At 42.4% G+C, this 13,819-nt stretch overlaps 2 protein-coding genes across 5 annotated transcripts in view; one reads left to right on the top strand and one right to left on the bottom strand.

The window, feature by feature from the left end:
- Positions 1 to 13,819, bottom strand: part of LOC124407761 (helix-loop-helix protein 11) — a 182,186-nt gene that overhangs the window by 6,831 nt on the left and 161,536 nt on the right. For 2 of the 3 annotated variants that reach the window (XM_046884256.1, XM_046884255.1), the window contains exons 3-5: positions 1,209 to 1,359; positions 692 to 954; positions 95 to 537 (exon numbers count right to left, since the gene is read on the bottom strand). In XM_046884256.1, the coding sequence (XP_046740212.1) occupies positions 95 to 537; positions 692 to 954; positions 1,209 to 1,359 (857 nt within the window). The remainder of the gene's footprint in view (positions 1 to 94; positions 538 to 691; positions 955 to 1,208; positions 1,360 to 13,819) is intronic. The other variant, XM_046884257.1, reaches the window with a different exon arrangement.
- LOC124407762 ((11Z)-hexadec-11-enoyl-CoA conjugase-like) lies at positions 3,236 to 6,222 on the top strand. Of its 2 annotated transcripts, none has more exons than XM_046884258.1 (7): positions 3,236 to 3,416; positions 3,543 to 3,689; positions 4,203 to 4,417; positions 4,533 to 4,663; positions 4,915 to 5,120; positions 5,341 to 5,526; positions 5,699 to 6,222. In XM_046884258.1, exons 2-7 carry the CDS (start codon positions 3,685 to 3,687, stop codon positions 6,030 to 6,032), a joined length of 1,077 nt encoding a protein of 358 aa, XP_046740214.1. In that variant the 5' UTR covers positions 3,236 to 3,416; positions 3,543 to 3,684; the 3' UTR covers positions 6,033 to 6,222. The 2 variants fall into 2 exon arrangements, with proteins under 2 accessions (XP_046740214.1, XP_046740216.1); XM_046884260.1 differs by having other exon boundaries at positions 3,236 to 3,319.

Here is a 13,819-nt window from a genome sequence, read left to right on the forward strand (position 1 = left end):
GAAAGAAACGGTATTTCTATGGGTTCTCAAGGGTAATTCTGCTGCCGAAACTACTGAGATCATACATGGTCAAGAAAATATTAAGAATACAAACCTTTCAACCTCAACTTTGGGTTCTGCTTTCATTGCAGCTTCGAGGACGCTGGGTAATCGCTGCGGTTCAACAGGTGGGGAAAATGGTCTTGTCGGACTTGTGGGTATAAACTGAGAAGGAACGTTTTTGAATTCAATTGGAGCCGTCGAGTACGGCACATGTGTTGGTGAGAACGATCCAAGTTTTTGTTTGGTAGGCGTGGAGAATACCTGATTCTGAGAAAAGCTACCAATCTTAGGAGTGGTGGGGCGAGACACTTCCTCTTTTATTTCATCTGGTACCATTTCTGGAAGTGGGGATGGGGATGGACTGGGATCTGGGGTCGTCGTTTCGACAGTTTGCGTCGAACCTACGGGAGGTAGAGCGACCACAGATACAACTTGTAACGAGGCAACTGCTTCCTCAGTTTCTTGGGCCATCACGTTGTCAGTATGCTCGATCACCTGCAGAACAGAAGGCAAATCATTAACTTGAGGATTGGTAAGAAATCAGAGAAACTTGATTCAAAAATAGGCGTTAATTTGAATATTGCTATACAGTCCATACAATATGGCAAGAACTTATGATCCATTTGAATTATTATTTTGCAGCACAAACCTCGTGTGGTTGATAAGCGATAAGTTGATTATCCCTAAATCTTTCAGGATAAATTTGACTTTGAAGAGCCCTCATCTGTTCCTCGACGCGTACCCTCGCACGACGTTCTCTTTCCAACTGTCGTCTCAGCTCGGAAACGTCACTGCTTGATACCGAATGTGCATCCGCAGAGACAGTAATTACAGATAATGGCTCAGGAGACATACTCCCTAATCCTTCATCCCCGCTCTCGTTAACATGCATTGGTAAGCTAACAACGACTGCTGGAAAAAAGAAAACAATACTATTCATCTAATCACTATCAAAACGACTCTCCGTGAAATGGTTTTTCCTCTATTTTACTGAAAAAAGAAGACTCAAATCTATACAGTCTCTGATTGCGTCCAACCGTAGAAATGACCTCAGAAACGTCGGGTTTGAAGAGGATGAATAAAAAAAAAACGAAAGAAAACAACAAAAAAAACCGTACATTTGAATAGTGTTCAATAACTCAAAGATATATCAGTGGATATCATACCTTGGTTGTCGGCCTTGCGTTTTTTGATTGGTACATCGCCTCCTTCATGCTGGTTCACCAATCGCTTGAGTTGACAATTTTGCGATAACAGCTGCGTCTTCTCCTGCTCCAACTGATAAATGTATTCGGCCGTTTGCTGCAATATCGCCGCCTAAAACAGACAATGAAAAACGGTCAAGTCACAATCGGATGTAGGGATCGCCGAAAAGCTTTGTCGATTCGTGACACTTGGATAAAGTCAAGTTAAAATTTATTATGAGCAACGACTCGATGCGCTCTCGTCTACTTTGTGCTTCTAATCTGTACAGGAGGAAAACATTGGATGTCCACTTAATTTCCTTGCGTGGGTATACCTTACGTGTGCGACCTACAGGAAGTTTTGAACAGTATTCAGATCGTTAAACACAGATCGAGGTGCAGATTGGACTTCGAATTACGCATTGTCGCTTATAGAGGCAGGAAATAAAGAGGTAATCAAACATTGTGCATATCTCCCTTCGTACCTTTTCATCATTTGACCAGGTATAATGTGGTTCAACTTTTTTCAGCGAGCTGAGCTAACAATAATAAGGTTGGGTAAACAAGTGTCTATCCTCCAATGCATTTTGCATTACCGATACGAGTATTATTGAGCATAATTCGCAAATCCCAAAGGGCTGAGAAATAGAAAAACATTTCTCTATGATTTTTATACAAGTAATTTTAGTTTCGTGTTGCGATCGCGATTCTTGCGGTCATGCGATCTTGCAATACCGTTTTTTTTTTTTTTTTTTTTTTTTTTTTTTTGCAGTATGTACATGAAACAAGGGTGTCCATTTTTATAATGGCCACCGCGATGAAATGCGCAAATTTACGACAGGCGATCCGTCTTAATATTTTATATCGTTCGTTGCTGTGCCTGTGGGGCGGTATTGCTAGAATTATAGTCATATTGCATTTTTTTACCGCGATAATTCGCCGTTACATCGCAAGAGGGGATATACACTTAAATTGCATTTTTTGTAGCATAATAAAACCAGCGTTACTGCCACGTCCAGAGTTCTAACGCTGGTGGGATTAAATTGAAATGGTATTTCTTTTTTAATACCCAATGCGAAAGTCAGTTTACAACTTATACGTCCTATACCTTCTTTCTTTCGTTCTCTCCTGCTTTCCTTCGTTCTTTCGCTTTTTCACCGCCATGCGAAAAAACATTGCACGCAGATGCACGGTGTAGCAATACCGGTAGCGTTCCGCGTGACGTCAGGTCAACCATATTGTCACGTTGGCATCGGATATCACGTGTAGTAAACAAGAATGACCTCGAAAAGGGTTGACGAAAACAAAGCGTAAATTGATACGCTACGCCATGCCCGAGGGGCCGAACACTGCGTACCGGGGCTTCGATCGCGTTTCACACCTGCCAAGAGTCGACAGGTGGTGATCGAAGATACGCTGCCAGCAGGGTGTACCTTCGTCGTCTTCTTTCAGGTAATTGCAGTCGGTTAAAAAGAGATTATATCTTCGTTCAACTGGTATTGCGCAATGGTAGCCCATCGCCGTTTCCTCGTTGAGTCAACTACCCGGGGGTTATCGATCTAAAAGATATTCGGAAAGCAGATTTCCACGACCCTCGACTCATTGATGACAAGGGGGAAATAAAACGAAAGGTGCACGCGCCGCCCTTGATCCTCGTGTCGAATCATAGCTGAAGGCTTCCTCGTCGATTAGTCCATTCGATAACAGCTACTGTTCGTAACCTCACTAGTAGAAAATGGTAAGATTATACGCATTATGCGTACAGGTGAGAATCGTTTTGAGTGTGGAAAAATTTGCTCGTAATGTTGCATCTCGTAGTGTTTTAACGTTATATACGGTTGGAAAACGCACCGCGATACCCTCCATTGTGAAACATCCAACCTGCAGTAGGAACAACCAGAGGCTCATTGCCAATTCTCAGAATTGCAAGGAGTGCACATTCTATCAGCTGTAAGTATGTCGCAATGAATTGATGTGTTTAATTGCGATATTGCGTCGCAGTGTGTTGTGTTCACTACCGGGTAAAGTCGTGCAGTTGCAGATTTTTAACAAGATTTCCATCAGGCGAGTAATTTCCTTTAGCTGCGTTTCAGGTGAGTATGTTATAGTTCGTTATTGAACTCGGCTGCCTGGAACGAGTGCATGTAAGGATCATAAAATCGGTATCGAGTAACAACAAATACCGCGGCGGTAATTAATCTCGATATCATTCTTCGTATCGACTTAGTTAAACTGTATATGGAAAGTCTCGTAGTAAAGTACAAATACGTCGTAATGTTGGGCACATTAAAACTTTGATAATCCTTCCACCATCAGCAATTGAAGATCATTAATCCGGGGCAATACGCTGAGCGTGATTCCGTTCTGCATAGAGGCAACACGAGCATAGTGAAAAATAAGACGTAGATAGTCGAGGGTTTGAGAAAATATCATCTTGAATGCTGCGAACTTTGTTTCAATGAGGTAATTGCTAATTTTAAGAGTTTTCAATACACGCTTAATAATATACAGTCCAAACAGGAGTTTTTCCTCATATTCTATCCGATGTCGTAAAATCTCTAATTTCTCTGACCAATTGTCACTTTCCCAGACTTTAGCGATTGTTTAATTTTCGAAAATTCTATCGCGTATCAAGAGAGTAAATGCAGCGTAATTATATTAACAAAAGGGGTACAATTATTACTGGATATTTTGAAAGGAAAATAGAATATAATCAGCCGTTTAGAAATTCGTCTGGACAATACAATTAATCTAATCGAAAAGTGGTACGCAATGCAGAACACAATGAGATTGTGATCAACTTGCAAGAAGACCGTATGTAAATGTTGGAGGTGGTAAAGGCGGTATAAGTTACAGAATCCATCGAAACTAAAAAATTAATGGATTCCCTGACGGACTGGCTGTCTGACTAAGCTATAGTGTAACTAGAAGGTTGAAAATTATTACATATTGTGTAATTTGAATTTAAATTTACAGGGGTCACGACTTAGACTTGGACTTCATCGTGAAAAATGAACAGAGTCAAGAATTCGACCTGGAAGAGGTGATCAACAAGGATGTCAGCACGAACGATAAATTTTATCACAGACTTGTGATTCCCAATCTGTTATACTTCTGCGCCCTCCACGTAGGCGCAGTAATTGGTATTTACCATCTGCTGGTGAACGCCAAGTTACTCACAACAATATGGGGTGAGTTGAAATTACATTGTTCGTAAGAATACAGATATAAGAATGCTGGCGAAGGGCAACCCAACTCCGTTTCAACAATTGCTTCGTAAAACTTCACCATTTTGTTCTTTCCTAGCGCTTTTCATGGCGTTCTGTACCGGCGAAGCCGTAACGTTGGGGGCCCATCGATACTATTCGCACAAGAGTTTCAAGGCGACAACGGCTCTCAGGCTGGCTATGATAATTTTTCAAACGGCGGCTGGGCAGGTTAGTGGATTCAATCATTCGGCGCTAATCACAAAAAAATGCGATTTCGGCAAAATTGTGCGCTCATTATACTCGAGTTAATAATAATGCCGGGTATCACAGGTGTAACGTAATAACAGTCGTTGACGATTCAGGATCAAAGTGCTTTTACCCCCGTAATGTTTCCAACCCCCTTTTCGGGTTCCTCCTAACTACCTTTTAATAGCTGAGCGACAATCAAGCGAGATTAGGTTATACCTTTCGTATTATAGAACAGCATGTATACCTGGGCAAGAGATCACAGACTGCATCACAAGTACAGCGACACCGACGCCGATCCTCACAATGCTACCAGAGGATTTTTCTTTTCCCATGTCGGCTGGTTGATATCTAAGAAACATCCCCTGGTCAAAGAGAAGAGCAAGTGCATCGACGTCTCGGATCTACTCGATGACAAAATCCTCATGTTTCAACACAAGTGAGTATCCAACTCTTCGAACAGTACGTCAATTTAATTCTAATGGAAAATCCGCACGATTTTTCAAATTAGAAACGTGAATTACTAACTGGGTAACCATCGACGGTATTTTTTCTCATCACATTGCGTTATAAGCGTGTCTGTTTTTCATCATTCCATATATTATATGCGACTGTACGAGAAAAAGAAGGAAAGGCAACTGATAAAAATTAACTTTCAGATATTTCGTACCGGTTTATCTACTTGTGGGATTTCTTTGTCCCACTTGTTTGCCAGTTTTCTGTTGGAATGAAAATTGGTGGACTTCCTTTTACGTCGTATACTGTCTTCGCTACGTCGTCATCCTCCACGCAACTTGGAGCGTAAATTCGATCGCTCACATGTTCGGCACAAAGCCCTACGACAAGTAAGTCAACGATCACCGATTCATTTCTAAAGCAGATGTAAAACAATTGCGGAATGATTCTCGATGTTCAGACCCTCAGGATTGTCAACACTCTCCGTTGTTATACTTGGACGAATATCGAGATAAAATTCACGATTAATTGACTATATAATAAAGTTGTTGACAATTTCAGAAGAATTGTCTCCGTCGATTCCAACGTCGTTTCGTTTTTCACCGGCGGAGATGGATGGCACAATTACCACCACAGTTTTCCCTGGGATTGGAGAGCTGGAGAATTCAGTGTACGGGGTGGTTTCAACACCAAGTTCTTACAGACGCTTGCGGATTACGGTTTCGCGTACGATTTAAAAACGGCCTCGGACTCGGTGGTCGAAGGGCGTACCAAGAAGCACGGCGACGGAACGCGTCCGGTTATAGACGTCGGGCGAAACGAAGGTGAAGATAAAAAGCCGAGAAACGGCCTCGGCTCTAACGCTCCGAAGGAAGAGAGCCTAGAAACCGACTAGAGCTGGGTTTCCGTCAGTCTTTCAACGTACGTGAAGGGTTGTCAAGCATTGAAGTATAAATGCACTGATTGTCACGGCAAATAACAAAGATGAGGAAAGCACGCATATCAGGTTTGCAAATTCGGAATTTGTACCAGGTTCTACGATAACTTTGGAAGAATAAGTTTTTTTAAATAAAACAATGCCACGTTATGCCATAAAAGTATTTTTCGAATTGTTGTACAAGTGAGAGATGAAATTAAAAGAAATCACCGCCTCCCCCCCGTTTCCTCCAAATATCACCGAATGGCGTGTTTTTGGAAATTCTCAGTCCTATCCGGCGACGTCGGCGTCATCCTCCCAAGCGTCGTCGTCACACGCACGCGATAAGCGTTTGCATGCGTGCTCGTGACATCACCCAGCCTATGCCGGTTGGTTTTTAGCCCGCAGCCCCCGCGCAATGAAAATGTGCTAAATTTAGCCACGCACAGAAAGAGAGTTAAAGAAAGGCCGCCAGAGCAGCTCGCACTCGTATACGCGCGAATTCTGAGAAGGCGTCCAACAATATCATATAAACGTTCGCCGGATGCGGTTCATTTTAATCTTATTTCTTCTTCTCCTTCTTCGTCTTCTCTCGTTCTCCCTTCTTTCTTTTTCTTCTTCTTTTTTAAACCTATTTTCATTTCATGTCTTATAACGCTTCTACACCTACGCATGACTAAAGAAAGAGGGAGAACGAGACGGCGAAGAGAGACAAAAAAGTGCAGCCGGCATTCCGCTGCAATCTTCGTATACTCAAAGGGTGCAGGTTATAATGCATGCTCGCAAATTATTAGGTACACCAGCTCGCGTTTGCAGCTGCTGAAAGATCCTCGACGCGAAATATCTAACGATTTGAAAACGAGAGAACATTTTTTTTTTTTAATTTTTTTCCTTCTTTCACGTCCCTTACGTTTGTCGGCCTGAAAGAGCATAAATTTACATGCCTATATGTATGTGTGTTTGTGTGTGGGTGTGGGTGTATGCATATTTGTACGTGCATATGTAATACGTATGTGGTAACACTGGCAAATATTCTAATTTATTCCAATACTAGAACCAAACCTGTACAATAAAGGTATTATATATGTACACGTAATAAACATCCCGGTATGGCCGAAAGGAATGCTGTTAGTCCGTCGTTAGTTCGAATAGATTTAAGGAGGAAATTTTTACCATTTCGACCATTTGTTTTCTTCTTTTTACTTTTGCATTGAATTTCAATTGATGTTAGGATGAGCAAAGAAAAAAAAGAGAAAAAAAATTAGCATAAATTTGGCAGAAATCTCTCAACGATATGATTATGTAGTTACAACCGAGCGGCGTAGTTTAAACAAACCAATGTATAATGCCTCATGCCTTCGTGTATTCCAAGTATACCGATGCAAAGGTTCGCAATCAATGAAATCTGGTAGATTTATTTGCTCAGTTATGGATGGGCAGGAGGACGGAGAGAAGAGACTAAAATTCAATTAGCGTTGTTCCTGAACGCCATTACGCCACTTGCTCTGCAAATTGCACTCCGGATCAGCGCGGTGGTAAATAGTAATGGCATCAATGAGGTAATTCGCTGAATTGGCCACATGTACCGTCCATTAATCGGATGCATGAATCTCGAAGCTGAATCCCTTCATACATATTTAATCGTTCCTGTTATACACATGCATACTCGTACATGGAGCCGATCCGCGGTTGCGTCAAGTAGGTAGGTGCCTGCCTAATTATTCGCTGAATCAAATCAAGTGAATTCCAGGCTCGGTACACATGCCTACAGGTATTGCAAAACTCGGTAGGTAGAACAGTTTCCTCTATTCATACTGCATACGTATGTACATACATGGAAGCTATGATGTTGAGGCATAAGGTCTGAGGCTCATTTTTGTCCGTTTACATAACCGCGAGATTTAATTTGATTTGCGTTTTGTCATTCGCAGCTTATATACAAGTTTATATGGTCCATCCTACATCTAACGGATTCAACTGTCGACGAAATCTGTACGGAGTAAGTAACGCGTGGAAGCTCTATTAACATGTATTATAAGTATTCGACTGTGTATGTATAACAGTATACGTTATAGGTATAGTTGATACGGGGGCAGGGAGGAAAAGAGAGGGGGGGAAGGGGCTTCTGGATACGGTCGACTCGACCAAAGTTACCTCGCACGTGCCGAAATCTTGCAAATATATATATATATATATATATTTATTCCGCAAAGCCGACTTAGGGGCCAAGGCAGCGAGCGCCGAGCGGTTCCTTGGCGGAACGCAATAGAGCCACTAATTGTGCTTTCGCTTGCAATCACTGTGTGTATGTATGTATGTACGTACGTATATATAAATATACCGACTGTAACGTAGGTATATTATAACACGATAGGCATTATATTCTCGTCTTCGAGACGAACGGAGAATAAGCACGAATATGCCGTTAATAATGAGATTGGCAACGACGACAAAGATGTCATAAAGAAATTATTTAAAAGCAAAATTTAAATTAAATTCAAATTTTCTGTATAATCAGGCATTTTTGGTGAATGCAGGCTTGCGCCTGGAGTAGCTGATCAGCTCGTTTTTGGCTTTCTTAAACCGAGACGAATGAAACGTCTAGAAGATCCATTATGTTATATTATTGATGCAGGTAGGTATACCTACAGGCATTAACGTACAGACGTCTACCTGCCTATTGTCAGGGCTATGGTACAGAAAAGTTTAACAAAAAGAAAAATAAAAACGATGTGTATTCACGGAGCTTGAAAAGTGAGAGTGTATATTTATACTATATTGAAATGCAAATTCTACCGCGTGCGTGACTTTGCAGAAACGTAAATCGAGCTGTGGGAATGATCTGCGTATTTTATTTTTATTTTTTTTGTTCTTGTAAGTATTTTTCGTTTAGTTTTTACTTATCTCACTCTTTCATTCTCTTTCTTCGTTTGCCAATCTGCAGAAAGAAACGAAACAACGCCGCAGCGCGATAATCAAGGCCAAGAAAAACTTGGAATTCACGTTTCGCCCATCTATCAGCTCACTCCTTATCGTTGCTCCATATAATAAACGCTTTCCACTGCGTATTTCTTTCTCTGCTTCCTTTTTTTCTTCTTTTCTTTTATTTCATCCATCCAACTTTGCGAACTTGACCGTTATACCCGGTCAAAATCTTACCGCGACTCACTCGAAATATATCTAAATAGATATATCGTAAATAAATATACTTATCCAAGAAAGAAAGTAAATCTTTTTGTAAAAGTTAACGGAGGTATTTTTCAAGTCTTAATCAATCTTGCCAACGATAAAACATTCGTACATATAGCTACGCCAACGTCCCGCCTAATGATGTTTAAAAGACGATAAAATAAAGTGTGAGTGACGATTATTTTTTCCTCTTCTCAACGACGATTACAAGCTGCAGTCGTGCACATCGAAAAGTTAGATCACACGCAGGGGCGGACCGACTTAAACTGATCGTCGACCGTTATCATATCCGTAGGGAGCTGAGTTTCCATTAATCGAACACGAATAGAACGCGCGTACATAGGAACAACATCGTTGACGGCTTCAGGCCGTTTGTTACTGTCCGCGGTATGTTGACAACCACATCATCACATGCGATCTAAACGTGTCAACATCCTCCGTAGCGGACAGTCTCACTGGCGCCATAGATCTCATATAGATCGGCAGTCGTAAAAATCATCCAATGTAGATGCAAGTCTGCGAGACGAACGGTGTATAATTTTAGCATATTTTGTTAGGGCGAAAACGCAACCGGATACGGTCGTCATATGTTTATACAAAATTTCACGAAACGTTTTGAAGAGTTTAAGGTTGCGTTCGGAGTGCATTGAACAAGTAACGGTACATGACGTGCGGGTTTCGACCGATGAAAAGCTTCAACCGCCAGCAAGTAATCTTTAAATGCATTTGTGGGGAAAAAAAAATTAGAAAAAATATAAGAAGAAGAAAAATAAACGGCCCGGTTTCTTTTGTCAGCGTGTTCTGCTATCGGTGTATGCGCACGGTGCACGCGTGTACAATAAGTACTACGCACGCACACACGCGCACGCATTCTGGCGAGTGTGAGAGAAAGATCATTGGCGGTGGACGGCAGATGCTCAGGACTGGCGTGGAGGGATCCTTCCTCCTGTTCCTTACCACCACGACCACCACCGCCACCACTTACTTCGTCGGCAGAAAGAGGATTCTCCAAAAGAGTGTAGGAGAGGGGGAAAAGGCCCGGGACCACCTGGCTCTCTCTGTTCTGGTGACAAAGAACTCCTCAAATTCAGGAAAGCATAAATTGTAGGTAAAACTTTGCGAACAAAGTGCGGGTCGAACGAGATAGGCGAGTATATAGTATACGTATGTATACTGATTGTGAGTCTGAACCGAGTCGTCACTTAGTCAAATAATTTCGGGTATAATACAATGTAATATAATGTCAGAAGAAACACAGCTATTGTCAGGAATTCTACTCCGTGAAAATTGATCGACTATGATGATAATAGTCTTTATAGCGAATTCGGATTACAAGGTAAATAAACTTCGATATAACGATTTCGTTCGTTTTACTCAAAATTAACTCAATCATGCGAAACGTTCAAGAATTCCATTCTCACGATTGATTTCTAGTATAACAGAGCAATTATTATACGGGTGCAGGTGAAATTCTTCAACGCCGGTAAAATTAAGGTTATTTTAAACAACCATGCGCCGTACAACTTTACAGTCGGATTTGAAACCGAATTGAGAACGGAAAGATCGTTTCATCGAAAAGCATCAACTATTTTCTCCTTTTGCGGTTCTAACGAGTGAAAAAAACCGATCACTGTCAACAGGTTGTCGTCGTCCCAGACAGCATTTGCTACACGGAGACTCGAGAACGGTACCGCGGATGTACATCATAGTGTGAATTCGGAATAACCCAACGATCCAGGTAATCAAAGTGTTTCAGGAAAAACCTGACAGCGTTAGGTTGAGGCTCGACTGACTTGATCTGGTCGATTGAAAAGAGGAACGAATGCTGGATCGGCGATTAGAGCAGATTGCCGCGTCGCACGTAGAAGCCGTCTCGACTAGCGAGATGAAAAAGAAAGAAAGAGCCGGAGGAGTGAAACAACCGCTACGTTATTTTCGCGTTAATGCAAGGATCAGACAGAGTCCCGCAGGAGAAGCAGCATACGCGACGGCGGCGTCGGTTTATCTCTAACCGATCGTCGGGCTGCATAAATTCTCATCCAAAGGAATGAATGCAATGCTGGAATACACAGAGAGCCACCACGTGGATAGCCGTTGGACTGCAAGCTGCAGACCATGCAGCCTCGATAGCAGCGCCACTCGCGCGTATTCCCTTGAAGACTTGAACACAGCTGAGAGGCCCCGAGTGAAAATGACTCTGGTCTTACGACTTGGCTAGTTGGCTGGCTGGCCGGCTGGCTCGTCTCGAGACGGCCCGTATGGCATTCCACAACTGGTTACTTACTACTACTACGAGCTGCGGATGAAGGGGGGAGGGAAAGAGGAAAGGATTGACTCGCCGTCAGCCCCGCAGACTGGGCCCGTTCTTCGTCGCTCTCGACGAGTTTTGGTCCCACCTCAACCTCCGAGGAGTAAGAGAAGAGGGAGAAGAGGAGAGGAGAAGGAGAGGAGGAGGAGAGGAGGAGGAGGAGGAGGAGGAGGAGAAAGAGGGTGTCGCGGTCTTCTTGTTGCACTGGCATTCCAGAGGGTCTCCGTTGCGGCCTTTCAGAGGCAGGCAGAGGCGGCTGTTCCGCTGGAGGAGGGCCTGCAAGTCGTTTCGTTCGCCGCTGCTTTTCCCGGACTGCATGTAGGTGCGGAGCAAGCAGCATCGTTTCGTCCATGCGGACGGTCAGGAATAACTCTACGCTGCGCGTTTTTACCGCGTTTCATTTTCGTTGCTTTTAATAACCCGCGTTGGACGTCCCGTCAGGGGTCTTGAAGATGAATATAAGCAAAATCCCGCATGCGGCGAGGAGTCGCAGTTTTAGACGTTAAGTGTATAATCCAGCATTTATGGAACAATTGGCCGGCGTTGATGTGTGTATGCTTTAAATTCAACCGTTGCGAAAAATTTAGCGTGTTCTATTGTATACGTTCCAGCCTGTGGTTGTAACGTTATATAACAGATATTATCATCGACGTGAGATGAATTCAAAGGAATATTTCAACCGTCATGTATCTGCAGTATAAGAAATCTTTCCGTTGAAACGCGGCGAGACTCGTTAAATTTAAAAAACGTCAAAGTTTGAAAAGGTTTTCCCGTAGCTGCGTAGGCTTGATATTATATTTGAGTGAAAAGTTTTATTTCTCTCAGATTCTCGGCGCCGTCGCCCTTATCTTGCAAAGACGTAAAAAACACCGCGTTCCATACCTGCCGGGAGCAGCAGCAGCAGCAGACGCCTCGTTAGTAATTAGAATGAATGAAATCCGTATACGAAAATGTGGTCGGTGTTACCTCACTATACGTACACCTACCCCGACTGTAGTCGGGAATTATAAACTCTTTACGAGGGGCTGTTTAAAGCACGGGGCGCATCGTGATGATAATTAATAGTAACAACACAATTGCACCAGCTTACCAAAAACAGCAGCAGTAGCAGCAACAACAACATTTATTCATAAGTACAAGGTAGTTTACGGGTTACCCCCCCCCACCCCCATAGCGTTCCATCCCTCATGCGATAATTACAGCAATTACAAGGAAGAGGAGGAGGAGGAATTCATTTCCACTACGCAGCACATAACCAAGCATACAATGAAAGCACGTAAAATTAGCATTTTTAGAAGTTATAAGACGCGACTCGCGGCGCAGACTCCCCATGGTCTGTACTCACGGTTCACTCATACAACCTGGGCATCTATCTCTCCTTCCATCAGCAACGAAGAGGGGAAGAATCGCATTTTTTCAGGATAAACGCACGTCCTGGAGCAATACTCGACCACCGTCGGATCGCTAATTTCGTTTTCATGTATTACCCGGTCTTTTCGCCGGGCGAATTACCAAAGAATAATGAAATATAGACAACGTCCGCAGCGCGATTCTTTCTTGTACTTGACTGCCTGCCACGTGATTCATCCTCTCGTGGAGTTCGAACGTTGTTCACATGTACCGAAATTACATGGGTTCACGTAACGTGTATGGCGGCTATGGTGCGGGTAGATAATCCGGTTTCTTTTCCTGGAGAACCTGAGTATACGTAACACAGGCTTCACAGTTCTCAAGATACCTAACTTCAGGTGAAATAGGGATTTAGGAATTTAGGGTGCGAGTGAAGTTTTGAACGTGAAAGACATTGAAATTTTTCATGGTTTTTAACTATGCATTTTTTCATTAACTGAAATGAAATGAAAAAATCAATATGGTGCTTAAAATCAGTGTTAATATTTCCGACTAAACGTAGAAAGAAAATGATTTTTGGAATGAGCGCAGGTATTTCGTAGAGACAGCGAAACTCGATTAAACCGTGAAAATTATGGTTTTGTGGAGTTTTTTTTGTGTTCTTTTCTACGTTAAGTTTCGAAGTATAAACATTATTATCAGCATCAAATTAATTTGTTTAATCCATTTTAGTTAATAAAAAAAAAAAAAATAAGGAAAAAGTGATTGGCAAAGATGGAGGTTTGGAGATAGGTTTTAAGAGCAAATTGGCTACTTTAGGGTATATTCAGGGCCAAAGCTTAGGTTTTAGAGTGCTTGTGGGGAGAGAAAGAAAAAATTGCATCCTTCTAGGGAAATAAGGGACCCACTAAGTAGCGTG

This window comes from Diprion similis, chromosome 6, assembly GCF_021155765.1.
Source record: "Diprion similis isolate iyDipSimi1 chromosome 6, iyDipSimi1.1, whole genome shotgun sequence".
Lineage (NCBI taxonomy): Eukaryota > Metazoa > Arthropoda > Insecta > Hymenoptera > Diprionidae > Diprion > Diprion similis.

Excerpts from the sequence above, each read along its gene's own strand:
- LOC124407762 (XM_046884258.1), top strand. Across the intron at positions 4,418-4,532 it reads GTTACTCACAACAATATGGG|CGCTTTTCATGGCGTTCTGT; the intron begins GTGAGTTGAAAT and ends GTTCTTTCCTAG. Across the intron at positions 5,527-5,698 it reads GGCACAAAGCCCTACGACAA|AAGAATTGTCTCCGTCGATT; the intron begins GTAAGTCAACGA and ends TGACAATTTCAG.